At 35.8% G+C, this 16,650-nt stretch overlaps 1 protein-coding gene across 1 annotated transcript; it reads left to right on the top strand.

The window, feature by feature from the left end:
• The first annotated feature begins 6,117 nt into the window (after positions 1–6,117).
• LOC110311935 (olfactory receptor 4A15) lies at positions 6,118–7,068 on the top strand. Its single transcript, XM_021185520.1, has one exon. The coding sequence runs from the start codon at positions 6,124–6,126 to the stop codon at positions 7,066–7,068; it is 945 nt and encodes a 314-aa protein (XP_021041179.1). The 5' UTR covers positions 6,118–6,123.
• The last annotated feature ends 9,582 nt before the right edge of the window (positions 7,069–16,650 follow it).

The raw sequence follows: 16,650 nt of genomic DNA, 5'->3' as shown, positions 1-16,650 counted from the left end.
TAAGATAAAAAATTCAGGTGACAGCAGATGCCGGCGAGGATGTGGAGAAAGAGGAACACTCCTTTCTTTTCTTTTCATTTCTTTTTCTTTTCTTTCTTTCTCTTTTCCTTCTACATCAAACCTTTCTACATTGTCTTGCATGTATTATCATCTACAAAAATTATTTTTGAAAATGACATCTTAAGTGCTGTTTAATTGGATTCCTGTACTCATAATTTTCAAAATCTCAGCTTATTTCCATTGGTTTTGGTTGGCTGTCTTAACTACATCTTTTCTCTTTCCCCCATTTTTTATTATATGTTTCCTTTATTTACATTTCAAATGTTATCCCCTTTCCTACTTTCCCCTCCAAAAATCCCCTATCCTCTCCCTCCTCCCCCTGCTCCCCAACCCACCCACTCATCCTTCCTGGCCCAGGCATTTCCCTATACAGGGGCATAGAACCTTCACAGGACCAAGGGCCTCTCCTCCTATTGATGACTGACTAGGCCATCCTTAGCTACATATTCAGCTAGAGCCATAAGTCTCTCCATGTGTTTTCTTTGATTGGTGATTTAGTCCCAGGAAGCTCTGGGGTTATTGGTTAGTTCATATTGTTTTTCCTCCTAGGGGCTGCAAACCCCTTCAGCTCCTTTGGTACTTTCTCTAGTTCCTGCATTGGAGACCCTGTCCTCTGTCTAATGGTTGGATGTGAGCATCCACTTCTGTATTAGTCAGACACCTGTAGAGCCTCTCAGGAGACAGCTATATTAGTCTCCTGTCAGCAAGCTCTTGTTGTAACCTTCAATAGTGTCTGAGTTTGATGGTTGTTTATGGGATGGATCAAAAACTCAGGTGATAGCAGATGCTGGAGATGATGTGGAGAAAGAGGAACACTCCTCCATTGCTGATGGGAATACAAGCTGGTGCACCACTCTAGAAATCAGTTTGGCAGTCCCTCAGAAAATTGGACATAGTTCTACTGGAAGATCCAGCAATACCACTCTCCTGGGCATATACCCACAAGATGCTCCAACCTATAATAAGGACACATGTTCCACTATCTTCATAGAAGGCTTATTTATAATAGAAGAAGCTGGAAAGAACCCAGTAGTCCCTCAATAGAAAAATAGATACAGAAAATGTGGTACATTTACACAATGTAGTACTACTCAGCTATCAAAAACAATGAATTCCTGAAATTCTTAGACAAATGGATGGATCTGAAGAATATCATCCTAAGTGAGGTAACCTATTCCCAAAAGAATGCACATGATGTGCACTCACTTAAAAGTGGATATTCGCCTAGAAGCTCAGAATACCCAAGATACAATTTGCAAAACACATGAAACTCAAGAAGAAGGAAGACCAAAGAGTGGACACTTTGATCCTTCTGAGAAGGGGGAACAAAGTACCCATGGAAGGAGTTACAAAGACAAATTTCAGAGCAAAGACTGAAGGCATGACCATTAACTATATCTTTATACCCTATGGTGGACAACTCTATTTATTCATTTCATTTGAAAGACATGGAGTGATCAATGCTGAATTGAACAGAAAACTCTTCCTGCTGCAACTTTTCATAATCTGGGAATGGTATACACGTTTTTTGAAAGATATGTAATGCAGGACTCTGAGTGACAAACTACTAACCTAGTTATGATATGTCCACCGATAAAATAATGACAAGACTATGGGACTGTTTTCTTGATTAGGTTTGAAGACTCTTCCGTAGGAGACAATTTATTCCTGATGCAGTAAACCTTGTCAAAACTCATTGCTAGGGAAATTGTGGCTCCTAAATGATTAACCATAGTATGTTTCTCAATGCATGCTATTCTAGACAGTTTCATGACAACTTAACACAAGACAAACTCATTTAAGTGGATGGAACCTCAATTAAGAAAATGCTTCCATAAGATTGATCTGTAGGCAAATAAGTCTGTAGGACATTTTTTTATTAATAATTTATAAGAAATGGCACAGTCCATTGTGGGTAGTGCCATCCCTGGGATGGTGGTCCTTCATTCCATAAGAAAGCTGGTTGAGCATGCCATGAGAAATATGTCAATGACCACCCATCATGCATGACTTTGTCATTAGCTCTTACCTCCAGGTTCTTACACTATTTGAGTTACTGCACTGACTTTCCTCAGTGATAGACTGTTGTGCAGTAGTATAAGCTGAACAAAACTCTTTCCTCCCCACATTACTTTGGTCATGGTGTTTCATCATAGCAATAGTAGCTGTAATACAGAAGTGTTGCCAGACTGCCTTCTAATATTTATGTCCATATTCATTGATTAATGCTACTTAGAGCCTTGATTGGAGAAGCTTTCTATTATTGCAAGTAGCTGTTAGTTAAAAGAATTATAACAAGTCAAAGTCCTTGGAATAAGATACAGTGAATGCTCAGTAAGAGATGGGTCTTCTATATCAATATCATCCTACAAGTATCAAGGCACATCATGGAAGATTGCACAAAGAGAATGTGAGTCTCTGAGGATGGAGAGGAATTCTGTGACTTAACATGGTATATCACATTAAATTACTGAATATGAGAATCCATAGAAGTTATGCTTATTTTAATAAAATGTGCATAATATTAAACCAATGATAATGTGGAAAATAGAGTTAATTTTAGCTGAATCTCTTCATCTATGAGTAAAATCTTGTAACAGATCTCCATCTACTTTGGAATGTCAAATAGTGCTTTGTATAGTAATTGTTATGGTGGCTACATGATTGATATTTCATGAGTACAGCTGTGTTAATGAGAAGGCTCTATCTTGAAGCAGACATTCTGGTTATTTGTTTCTTACAATCTTATTCTACAGAGCCCTTGAAATCTTAGCTGAAGAAAAGAGTGAAATAAATGAAATAAAAGGATACAATTAAGAAATGATGCAGAATCTTTTCAGAAATCGTGTTTCTTTACCTCAGACCATGAAGACTTTCTGAGAAAATTCTTAGATATGATAAGTAATTTCAAGAGAGGAGCAGATATAAAGTCAATATGTCATACAGTAGAAAGAGAGATGTCATCATAGAGGTTGGAGGAGGGATTGAGAGTTGAATATCATAAAGATGCATTATATAGATGTGTGAAATTTAGAGAAAATAAATTAAGTTTAAAAAACATGAATCTGAAATCATGACACTTGGCTCTTAGAATTAGAGTGACTATTCTTGAGTATATTGCTGGTAACACTCTATCTCCTTTGGTTTTTAACACTTTTGTTGTGGGTTTCTTCTAGCTTCTGTCACTTTCTTGTCTAGGTAATGTTCATTTCTGTGGCAGGATTTTTTTTTGTCTGATTACATTAAAATATTAGTGCAGCAGGAGGCCTTTGATTAAGTGGGGGTGGAGTGAAGTGTTTCAGGGACAGAGAGCGACTCAGAGGAAAGGGAAAGCCAAGATGGAGGCAATTGGATAGGAAGAAGATCCTGATCCTGTGTGGTTTGAAATAGTCACAGGTAGCTATGATATCATGAAGGATAGAATAATTCGGATAAGTTATCTAATCTAGGCAGACATCTTTTATCATTCTCAATTGGTTCTGAAATTATTGTATTGGCATCTTGTGAATTGAGAATTTATGGGTATATATATCTGACTTGTTAATTATAAGCTTCTAGAGTTTTGTTTCTACTGAGTTGCTGTGTTTTGTGGCAGCTGACCGTGGCGTAGATAGTCATTGCGTGGGTCTGGTGTGGCTGCGAAGGGAACTTGGGAGCTCTGTACAGCCAGAAAATTGGCAGGCAGAGAATAGCTAGATGAGGCATGGGAACTTGGTGGTGTTTTTTAAAATATTTCCCACAACACTTTTCTATAAAGGTAATTAAAATTCTACAAATAACCTCAGTGTCTTTGATGTACTAAATCAATTATTAATGTGTATTGTATACTTGATTTGTTGTATTTTATAGGTTTTAGAGTATATATAAACAGATTTAAATTTATGGAGTTGAGCTTCCATGTCATTTAAATGACTTGTGATGATTAAGGGTCAAAAGTTTTTGAATTTATATTATTGTATCACATTTCAATAAAATTGGATTGGACATGTGAGTATTATCTCATCTAAACTGTATTAAAACTTTTAATAAGTTGATATGCAATGGTTTGTTATCTATCTATCTATCTATCTATCTATCTATCTATCCATCTATCCATCCATCTATCTATCTATCTATCTATCTATCTATCTATCTATCTATCTATCTATCTATCTATAATCTATCTATCTATCTATCTATCTGTATATCATATATGTCCTATAGTAAGCCTTGAACTTTTTTTATCATGTCAGTGCATTCTAGATTGAAATTTTCAATTCCATGTTGATTGAGAATTTGGTTCTTATACAACTTAACATTTTTGGTTTTGATGGATAATTTGTATTTATCATTAGGTTTCTAATTTATTCCACTTGATTTTGCTGATTATTATTCCCAGGTACTTTTCTGAACATACAAACTGCATTGGAAGGAGTATGTAGAAGACACCAGTTCTCTGGGGCATGGATCCTTGGATAATTTCATTTGGAGGAAGTGCTTTGGGGAGTGCTCAAACAATTCAGTGAAATATTTTGAGGTTCATCATTAAGATCATCTTCCTTGTTGAAGCATTCTCTTTGGGAATTAATGTTGCTTCACGATATAAACTAAAACCCATTACTTACTAGACACAAATTACATTGGTGTAGACACGTAAATGCTACAGGAATGCAAAAAAGTCGAGTTTTAAGATTATTAAGTATTATGCATATTTGACTAAATATATTATAAAGGTCTTATTTTTAAGTAAATGAGTGTTAATTTGCTTTTTCTCGACAAATTCTCAACAAGACTTCTTACATGAGATGGCACAACAAATAATTCAACTTTACTTTTGAAGTCAAATATAGGTAAATCCACAATTTAAACTAAAATGCATTTAAATGGAAAGAATTTAGTTATATTTAATGCAAGTGAAAGGAGCTGTATATCTGTGTAAGATTTAAAGTCTCAGTAACTATGTATGTTCTCATCCTGTTCTTGCTAGTATAACTGGATTGATATAGTCACCATATAATCTTACCTTCATCAAACTAAAGTATGATTTTCAGGGATCAAAGGTAATATTTTAGATATCTAGGCTTGAAACAAGTGGCCAGAGAAGAAATAGAACACCTAGCTAACCTATTTATGGGAAATTACCACTTATTTTGAAAAAGTTGTACCACACTTAAATATGCCCTTAAGTTACATCCAAGATTTTCAGGGCCAATTTTATAGAGAAGTGCTAGAAAAATATAATTGCAATAACATCTTCAAATTTTTGTTATGTTTTGAAATATGTTCTAAGATAGAGAAAACCTATGGTAAAGCATAACAAATTCCATGGCATGCATATATTTCATAGTAATATTTCATATTTTAGGCTATATATTTTTATTGGATACCATAACACATTGCAAAGAATTGTCACTGTACATTGGTATTTTAAAATGCCTAGATGCTCTGTAGATGTTTCATTATTTTTGATTTTGGTAAAATATATCCAGACTGTCATGTAGCCATCGCTGTTATACTTTGTGAAAATGCACGCATTTTAAAATCATTTCTAGTACGGTTTTCACGGATAGAGTAAATTTGTATTTATCTTTTTCTCATTTATATCTCTAAGGAAGTTTGACATTCAGTTAATTTAAGATGAGCATTTAATGAACAATCAAACTGTTCTTGAAACAACTGCTGTTATTTATGTAGTTAGACAGCTCATACTGTATAATCAGAAAGGCTATATATCTAAACATTGGCACAAAATTTTCTGACTTATAGTAGGGATATTATTTCATATAAGTATGCAAACATAGTCTTAACATAATGTTATGCTTTCACTCTATTCTTTTACAGATGAAACACCCAAGTATCTACCAGAAAGAACCCTGAACATTCACTATTATTGTTGTATAAAGGAGTTTTTGAAAATGAGTCAGACAACAGGGGAAGAAATTTAAACTATCTGATTGACCAAGCATGGGAGAATTGGTGAGAAAATTACCACATTATAGCACAAAAATTGGAATAATTTCAAAATCAACTGCTCTGTCTGCAGGCTCTGACATCTAAGTGAGTTCAGCACACTCAGAAGAGCATATGGAAAAGAGGAACAATGTAACTGAATTTATCCTCCTGGGCCTCACTCAGAATCCAGAAGGCCAAAAGGTTCTGTTTGTCACATTCTTGCTCATCTACATTGTGACAGTAATGGGCAATCTGCTCATCATGGTGACCATCATGGCTAGCCAGTCCCTCGGCTCTCCTATGTACTTCTTTCTGGCTTATTTGTCATTTATAGATACTGTCTATTCTACTGCCATTGCTCCCAAAATGATTATTGACTTGCTCTATGAAACAAAGACCATCTCCTTCCGGGCTTGTATGACTCAAGTTTTTATAGATCACTTATTTGCTGGAGCTGAGGTCATTCTTCTGGTGGTGATGGCCTATGACCGTTATGTGGCCATCTGTAAACCTCTTCATTATTTGACCATCATGAACCGGCGGGTGTGTGTTCTCATGCTGCTGGGGGCCTGGATTGGTGGCTTTCTTCACTCATTAATTCAATTTATCTTCATTTATCAGCTTCCTTTCTGTGGCCCAAATATCATTGATAGCTTTGTATGCGATATGTATCCTCTGCTAAAACTAGCTTGCACCAATACCTACCTTATAGGGCTTTGTATGATTGCTAATGGAGGAGCAATTTGTACCGTCACCTTTTTAATTCTCTTAGTTTCTTATGGAGTCATTTTACACTCCCTTAAGGCACATAGTCTGGAAGGGAAGCGCAAAGCTTTGTACACATGTGCGTCCCACATTACTGTGGTTGTTTTATTCTTTGTTCCATGCATCTTTCTATATGCAAGGCCTACATCCACATTTCCAATTGATAAGTCTGTGACTGTTGTCTTAACTTTCATAACTCCGATGCTGAACCCCTTAATCTACACCTTGAGGAATGCAGAAATGAAAAATGCTATGAAGAGACTTTGGAGCAAAAAATCTAGCTCCATTGTAAGTGGGCTATATCACTCTTAAAAAAGGAAACTCGGGATATTTATTATTTTACAGAGAGAACAATTTTATCGGTGACATTTATCTTTCTTATTATTGATCTCTTTTGCCTATTTAGACATTTATTAAAAACAGGCATTATAATTAACGTTTAATGAGATAATATTCACTCTTCAGAGAATAAGTTTGCAAAAGCTTAGCACTTAATAAATGTAGTCAGTCATCCTAACTTAAGATTTATTTTAATTCCCAATTTATAAATGATTCCCTCAGTGTAGTTAGCAATATTAACACTTCTAGATGCCCATCTAATTTATGTAATCATAAGCAACATTCTCAGAAATTCAAAACATATTGAATATAATCCATGCATAAGATGTTGTTCATTCCATGGTGGAGAAAGTAAAAATAGTACAGATAATTGATTCCTGTGTGATAGGAGTCCAACATGGACAATTAGAAAGTTCATAATTATTAGAAATAGAGAGTTCAGCCAGTGGATAAAATTTTGAAAATGCCATGGATCATGGTTTCTCCATTAAAGCTGTCACAGAGTTAGGGAAGCTAAATTCCTGACGAAAATCGGCTGTTTCCATGTATCATGTTTATACCTTGACTCAGTTGTATATAGAGTCAAAATAAATCTTTTACAATTGTGTTTCCAAATTAACTTGTTTAATTCCCACTCCAAGTGTTGTCTTTTAGTTATTATATGAGATGGGAATAAAGTTTAGTATCTTACCATAAAGTAATTTTCTCAAGCCATCTCTCAAATAACAACACTGCAACACCACTCTTCTACAACATTTATCTATCTATCTATCTATCTATCTATCTATCTATCTATCTATCTATCTATCTATCTATTTATTTATATTTTAAACTTCAGATTTTATTCCTCTCCTGGTCCACCCTCTGACTGTTGCACATCCCATACCTCCTCTCTGCCACCCTGTCTCCATGAGGATATCCCCATCCCCCAGCCCACCCTACAAGTCCTGTAATTACAACAATCACTGAAAGCAGATTCTGAACTACCGCACCATGTCAGATGCACAGTTTCAGACACCTGAGAGGTCTTAAATTTGTTCATCATTTGGCCATCTAAAGGACCAGACCCACATCATTATTTTATCAGATGTTTTCTGAGGATCAGAAATTGGTATTCAGCTCAGCTGGGCACTTCTATAAAAGCCTAACATTTTCATGAAGCTGAGTCATAAATTAATTGGCTTTCAGATAATCTGTAAGTTTCTCCAGTCACATGTATGGTATATTTTGAATAGTGGGACTAAAATAGGTAGTTTCCTTGTACCCCAACACCCCTCATTTTGTGGTCTTTCCAAATGTTCTGTGAGGCATGTGAGTTTCAGAGTAATGGGCATTTTATGTGGGGTCTCAGAACTCATAGAGACTGTAGTAAGGTAAGTCGAGTAGAAGCTACAAGCTTACCCCCAACCTTAAATGTTACATAGAATCTCTTCTGCTATATTTCATTAGTTGGGACAGTCATGAAGTACATTGTATTTTCAATCAGCTAGACCCTAGCTTTTGATATAAAAAAATGGTAATAGTTTGTAGAAGCAACTAAACAGGGTTGGCCTTTAAAGATATTTAATCTGGTATATCTTATCTCCAAATGGAAATACCTATCCTCTCAAATGTACTAAAAACTCATCTGTATTCTCTATAGGTTACTTTGAACATTTATAAGAAATCATCAGGTTTAGATGTGAGTACGACTTAGGAGTTCATCTAATTTTAGAAGTCCCATGGTTGAGGATATGGATTTTCTTTAGATATTGTTCTTTGAGTTCTCTAAATTGGAGCAATTGTGAACTAAGGGGAGAGTATATAGTGTACACTGGAAACACTGTTCTGCAGTAGTATTGTAACCTCCTTGGGTATATGTGATAGTTGATATTAATTCTTGATTGTGGTTTGAGATGGCTATGAGAACAGTGATTCACAGTTCTGGGTGTGTCTAAGACAGTGCTACCAGAGTTGATTGGCATGTATGACAGCGTCTGAGACTGGATTTAACCCTGAGATTAGGAAGCACCATCTAGTAGGCTGGAATTTGAAGGGAAGGAAAATGGATCTAATAGGATCCTGTTTTATAGAATATAATATTGGTCTGAGTATATCTTTGTTTCCTGTAGTTATGATATTCTGTATTACCAAAGTCCATAGCAATGGAGCCATACACTACTGAAGGGTACTCATGAAACAATAAAATAAAACAAACTCAATTTTTATTTACAGTCATTCTCTAAGTGTTTTGTGACAGCAATGAAGAGTTGACTAGCATAGTCTATGTTGTTTAATTTTTAATATTTGCTTGAACTCAAATTTCTACAATTTTGGTTCCCATATTTGGATTTTTTTTTCCTTTTTTAAGATCTACACTATTCTCTTTAAGTGATGGAATGTGGGCAAAAGTTTAGGTTACTAGTTTTTATAATCTGTTCTTTATAGATGTTTTGAGGCACAAAATTCTGCTTGCAATTTATTTCCAGTTGTTCCATTTTAACATTGTAGGAATCCTATAGATTTTATGAGACTTCTATAAATCCTATGAGTTTTCCCCTATTATACCTAAATGGCTTCCAGAAACATCACTGAAATATGCTTTTCTTTTCCCTATGACTCTGGTATTTAGAGTAAAAATCTGTCAAGCCCATCCATAATAATCTTTAAAGGTTTTTGTATTAAATACATTCATAAAAAGGTGTTAAACATTTATGTATGCAACACTACCTAAAAGTTTTAAAAATTATATTGTTATTTATTCACAGAAAATTTTACTTAGAATCTTATTTACTTCCCTGTATGTCCCTCCATTTACCCCCACCAAACCCTGCCCCTTACCCCCAGTGCCTATCTTCTTGTTGCAAGTCTGATTTCACCTTTATTATTATTATTATTGTTTATTATTATTACTTTCCCACTCAGTCTAATAGTGCTCACTGCCTATGGCTATTGGCCTTCAGGTACCGAGTAAGGAGAAGAGGAGTAGGACATCTGTCATAGATGTCTAAAGCAGCTGCTGTTGGCTTCTGGCAGCAGGGGATTAAGCAGAGAAGCTTCGTTACTTGGGCTCTTTTTTCCTTGACTCAGGAGGAGACTCTTGAAGACCAGCTAAGAGGTTCAGAGTTCATTAACTCTTCCTGAGTGAAAGAGAAAGGAAAAAGAAAGAAAAAAAGAAGGAAAGAAAGAGAAAGAAAGAAGAAAGAAAGAAAGAAAGAAAGAAAGAAAGAAAGAAAGAAAGAAAGAAAGAAAGAAAGAAAGAAAATAGAAAGGAAGGAAGGAAGGAAGGAAGGATGGAAGTCAGATATACACACAGACATACACACTGTTTCTGGTGAAACAGAAAAGGGTGATACTCCTGACATATATACATTTGGTGGATGGAGCAGAGCAACAGTCACAGTTTATTTTTTTTTCTCTCAGCCTTTTCAAACCATCTTAGACAAAAATTATGTATAAAATTACCTCACAGATGAAGTGTTGCACAAAAGAGAGTTATGGAAGGATGTTGAGAGTAACTTCAAAGCAGTGAGTTCAAAGCAACAGTTTCACATGACCTTACTTTATCATAGTACACAGCTGTTGCTACACCCTTGGACTTGAGCTAGAATGAATGTTATTTTTTCCTTAATCACAAGTCTGTCCCAAGCCTATTTCACTTCTTAGTGCAATTTGTGAAAGTTCATTGCATTTCTTATTATACGGCCTTTACTTACTGTTCTATGAGGAGATGTCACATCCTATTCTTCATTCAAACTATATTATATCTTTCTGACCAAAAAAACCCAAACCAAACCAAACCAAACCAAACCAAACCAAACCAAACCAAACCAACAAAAAAACCTAGAACCATCTCCTTATTTTTTTTTTTTCTAAAATAATTTGAATCAATTCAGGAATTCTATAAAGTCATGAATACATCTAGACAGCATTAATTCATGAAAGTACATATTCATGTTGATCTGTAGAAAAATTCCCCAGTAGGCTGGGCTGATGCCCAGGAATCATTAGGCTATGTGAAAGACATATCAGCAGTGAGAAGCAATCTGGGTTGAACTCTCTGGGGCTGTGCCTCTTCACATTGTGCCCATCACATCACTGAAAAACAGTGGGCCATCTCTAGAAAACTCACTTTTTTGCCATAGCATTTCCTAGACGGCTTCTGTCAGCTGGCCATGTAAAAATGAGTGTGGGGACACCTTTTAGATTGTGGGCAACCTAAGAATAGCCACATCTACAAAGAAAATGGACTCAACTTATCATCCATCGATTGCTGGTTGTTTTTCTGGTAAAGGTGAAGCCTTGAGAATCCCTTTCTAATAGTTGATAGCATTCTAATAATTGTTTGATCTTGAGCAGATGCTCACAGATGCTGTCAGTTTGTTGTTTATCAGCAATATTACACCCAGAAGATAGCATTTCATAGTTCTTCTCACTAACTGTTACTTCCTACATCCTTCCTGGCTCCTTTATGATTATTTACCATGAGTCTTAGCTTGGAGAAGGCTGCTATAGCTGAATGAAGTATTACTGAGCACTCAAAGTCACTTATTCTCATCAATATTGTTACTATCTGGGATAATTGATGAGTCTCCCTTTTCTTCTAGTTAAAGAATTAAAGGTCAAGAAAAAAAAATTCTCCACCTCTATAGGTAGCAGCAGAAAAATCTCACATATAATGAACAGGATCATCCACAATCAGCAGCTGAAGAAAGGCTTTTATTGACAGTAAGAAAAAAAAAAATACTACAGAAGATGACTTTCCAAAATAGGGGTAGCAGAATACAAGAAGATGAAGCCCAGCTTTGTCTTGGGGACTGGAAAATTGTAAATTCACTGAAGGTTATTTCCTGCCTGATATAGTGTGGGTCAGTTTGAACAAAGACAGGATAACAATGACTGATTGGCCCACAAAATATAACTGTGTCCTGATCTGGTCTTGAGCATGTTAAGTTAATCTATCAAGAGGGAGCTGATAGGCAGGAGAAAAAGGCACACAAGACCTTTGTTTTAAGCTGCCAGGATTTGTCTTAGGTCATGAGGATGAGAAATAAGCCTGCCACCTGGGAAGTTTTCTTTTCTTTTTTCTTTTATTAGATATTTTCTTTACTTACATTTCAAATGTTATCCCCTTTCTTAGTTTCCCCTCTGAAAAGCTCCTATCCCTTCCCTCCTCCCCCTTCTCATCAACACACTCACTCCTGCTTCCTGGCCCTGGCAATCCCCTGTACTGGGCATAGACCAAGGGCCTGTCCTCTGGGAAGTTTTCAATCTTTATCCTTCATTCTTGTGCTCTCTTCCTATTTGTCTGCTTTTCAGGCAGTCTTTCTAAATCCCAGTCCCTCAACACACATAGTTTTAAGTCTCTGCATTATTCACTACTCACAGCAATAAGAATCTCTAAGCAAGTTTCTGAATAGAAATCATAAACACAAATATTTAGAAGGAAGTTTAATTACCTGACCATTTATTTAAACAATGTGAGTTGATGCACAACAACATATATAACTAGAGCCTATGACTCTTTAGCCATGGACATTTGACCATGTTATGGTATCAAACATGAAATCCCTCCTGGGGAGGAAACCAATAAAAAGGTGTTTGGTTTTATCATATATAGCTGTGGATGCTTTATGATACAAAACCAACCTGCTAGGCAAGATGTAATCACTGGTACAACAGTGGCATGGCTGTTATAGGGGTAATCCAGCGTGTTCTGATTAGGTCTGATGCCAGTTTCCCAAATGGGGTATTTTCTGTCTCTTACTATGGACATGGTCAAAGGTCCATGGCTTCAGAAGTAATGGGTCTTAGGGGTGACCCATTGCTTCTGTGTCCTATATGGCTGTGTTGTTAAAGTGCTTCCTAATAATTATGTTTATACCATAGTCTAGTATCAGCTTGGTCAGCTTCATTGCATTATAGAACATAATTTAATGTAAAGACATAATTATGTTTGGTCATGGAACTGAAAATAAGATACTTCTAAGTACTTGGCCCTCAAAACAAGTTCCATAATACCTGCTCCAATTCTCAGAAATATTACAGAAGATGGGGAGTATAATGTAAAAATCTAAAAATTGGGATCAAGGCTATGAAACATGGTCATACTAGAGATGTCATAAGTGTTACATTCATGATCTCACAGTGGCTGTGGTTACCTGTACAAAGTCTGCCCAAGACTTGACTCATTAACAGTCACTCAGTGATGGAAGAGCTGCTATTCATGATACTCATGCTTTCCTGGAAGAGTCTAGCCAGCTGATTGCTGCTGGGGGGGAGGGGAACTCATTGTCTTCAGTGGTTCAGCCCCTGGCGAAATAATGCTGGGACTCTGGGGGGTTATGCCACACTGCAGGTGACTTGGTTAAAATCAGTAGGCCAGAAAGCAAAAATTAAAACAATTATGAGGCATTATATATATATATATATATATATATATATATATATATATATATATGAGAGAGAGAGAGAATGACTTGTTTGGTTGAAGGTTGGTGTGCTTTGTGAATGTGACCAGAGTGCACTGTGTACATGTATGAAATGGTCAAATAAAAATTTTTTCAACAAAAATGGAAAGAACTTGAATCAATGTTTCCCATTATATTTTTCACTTAATTCACTTGTTTATCTTTGGAATGTGAATAGAGATGAGAAGATAGGTATAATCTGGGACTTTAATGCTATTATTTTGTTAATTACTACTCTTTAGCCATCTTTGTAGAGAAAATCCTACAGAATTAAAGGATGTAGTTCATTATGTTCACTCAATATTTTTATTTCCCAAAGGACAAATCTCACCTGAAAAACAATGGAGCTAATTGAAGTAACAATAGAGTTCATTTAGGCAAAGAAACCTGTATCTTTTGTCTGAATTACCCTAGTGAGCATTTTAGCTACTCCATATGGAAAAACAACAGCAAAAATATAACAGGCTCCAACAACCTCAATTCTTGTTCTTATGCTGCCCCAACCTTTATTTTTTATTTAAATTTATGTTATTTAAAATAATTATTTTGCAATTCTCTGATAAATATGACTTTTTGAAATAACAGAATAATTTTCACCTTATAAACACCTAGCATTTCTTTTGGTTTCAATCATTAAGATCCTTTTGAATATTTTAAAATATAGAAGTATTTCTGTGAAATACAGTCATTCTACTGTAAAGAGCTTTCGAAGTCATTCCTTCTATTTGACTCAATGTTTTTATTCCCATTTACCAACTTTTCCCTGTTCTGCCTCTCCTCTATAAAGGACTAAAGGCAAAAGTAAAATGGAAACTTAAGGGTTCTTTGGAAAGTCAGTTGGAAGGTGTTTCGCTGGGGCAAACTTATGAAGGAATGTTTCACTGAAATAGATATTTCAGTGAGATATTTCAGGGAGAGAGGGTGTTCTGCTAAAGCAAGCACACGAAAAGACATGAAATATTCTTTTCTAATGACACACATATATTAGTCTGTCTTATACTGTGTAGTTGAGTTACATTTGTTAGAACTCCATTGATAGAAAAGCACAAAAAATTTTGGTGACATGTTACAGTTTCTTGTCCCTTCAACAAACACAGGTTGATTATCAGAGTGATGTCAGCTGATCAAGAGTGAGGTAACCCAGACCCAGAAGACAAACATGGTACGTACTCACTTATAAATGGATATCGCCCGTAAAGTACAAGATAACTATGCTACTATACATGGACCCAAAGAAGCTAAGTGCAAGGAAAAGTTCAAGGATGGGGATGCTTGGATCTCACTGAGAATAGACATTGGGGTGGATGGAGGAAGGGGACTGGATCAGGGAAATAGTGGTGGTGAGAACAGGAAGAATCAAGACGAGAGAGAGTACTTGGAGAGAGAACTAGAATCAGTAGTGGGACATCTCTGAGAGATACTAGAAACTGAAGGCAATAGAAACTTCAAGGAATTTATAAGGGTGACCCTAGCTAAGATTCCTAGCCATAGGAGTCTTAGGAAACTGCAATGGTCATCTCCTGTAACCAGGTAATATCTCCAATGGAGAGTTTGGGACACCAACCCAGCCACAAAATCTTAGACCCATAATGTGCTCTGCTTACAAGATGAGAAGGGACAAAATATGGAGCAGAAATTGAGAGAAGGGCCAATCGTTGACTAGCCCACCTTGAGATCCATGCAAAGGACAGAGCCCACCCCTGACACTATTAATGTTATTCAGCTATACTTGTTTACAAGAGCCTAGGATAACTGTTATCTAAGAGGGTTTACCCAGAAATTAATGGAAACTGATGCAAAGACTCTTATCAAAACATTTGGTCGAGCTTGGAGAATCTTGTAAAAGAGAGAAAGGAAGGATTTTAAGGGGCCAGAGGGATCAAGAGCACTACAAGAAAATCTACAAAATCTTGGACCTGTAGGAACTCACTGAGACTAAACCACCAACCCAAAAGCATGCATGGGACAGACTTAGGCCCTCTTAGCATAAGTAATAGCTGTGCAGCATCTTCTTCATGACGGACTCCCAACTGTAGGGACAGGTGCTGTCTGTAACTCTGTTGCCTGCCTTTGAATCCCTTCCTTTAACTGGGCTGCTTTGTTTAGCTTCAAGAGAAAATGCCTTAGTCTTATTGCAACTTGTTATGTCACAGAGAACCCTCCAGCCTTCTGAGGAGAAAGGAGGGAGGCATGGATGGTTGGATCGGAGGTGAGATGGAGGGACTGGGAGAAATAGGAGGGAGGGGAATCTGTGATTAGGATGTAAACAAAATATTTAAGTATTAAAAAAAGAAACAAAAAATGGAGAGATCACATAATACAAATGAAAGAGAAGAAATTGGATTGCAATTCTATAATATACTTTACATAAGTCTGAAGAAGTGAAATAAACCTTACTAAATTTGTAAATAATGAAATTATTCCATGAATTTATTGTATAGAATTTATTGTTAATATCAAAGTGGCTTAAATATAAAGCATGATAGATAAGTTTCCTTTAATATGAAACATTTTGCTTTAATAATATGTTTAGGGCACCATAAGAAATGGAAGAAGACTAATTGTATGTTATTAGCTGGTTTAACAAAATAAATAAAGTGGTGATTTTAATTCTCCTGATAGTAGAAATTATTATTCTCAGAGGAAGCTGAGAAGGAGACATATTTCAAATCCCCAAGTGTTTTTTGAAATCATTTCCCTTTTGATTCCTCCAACTCTATGAATTAGATTTACATCCATTGTTCTTTGGAAGATGGTGTTAAAAAAGGTTAATGTTGACTGTTTAGGTGAGTTAATATTTAGAAGATTCTATGGAACTAAATTAAGACAAGCTGTTGCGTAGAGATACTTTGATTTATGTGTTTATCTCTGCTCTTCAGTAAATGTTTGTGCTGGAGGGCAAGGCTAAACCACTCAATGCTGGAATTTTCCTATTGGCTAAATAGAAACAGTAACTTCACTTATATTATTGGTAAACTTTCAAGTCTGATTTTTACCATTTAACAAATTATCTATATTGTTTATGAAAGCAAGTTGGCTAAGTTTCCTTAGCTCTTGAACCTTTCAAATCATACATTCCTGTGACCACACCAAAAATAATATATAT

Source organism: Mus caroli, chromosome 2 (assembly GCF_900094665.2).
Source record: "Mus caroli chromosome 2, CAROLI_EIJ_v1.1, whole genome shotgun sequence".
Classification (NCBI taxonomy): Eukaryota; Metazoa; Chordata; class Mammalia; order Rodentia; family Muridae; genus Mus; species Mus caroli.
Note: the sequence above shows the minus strand (reverse complement) of the source record. Positions and strands in the feature narration are given on the sequence as shown.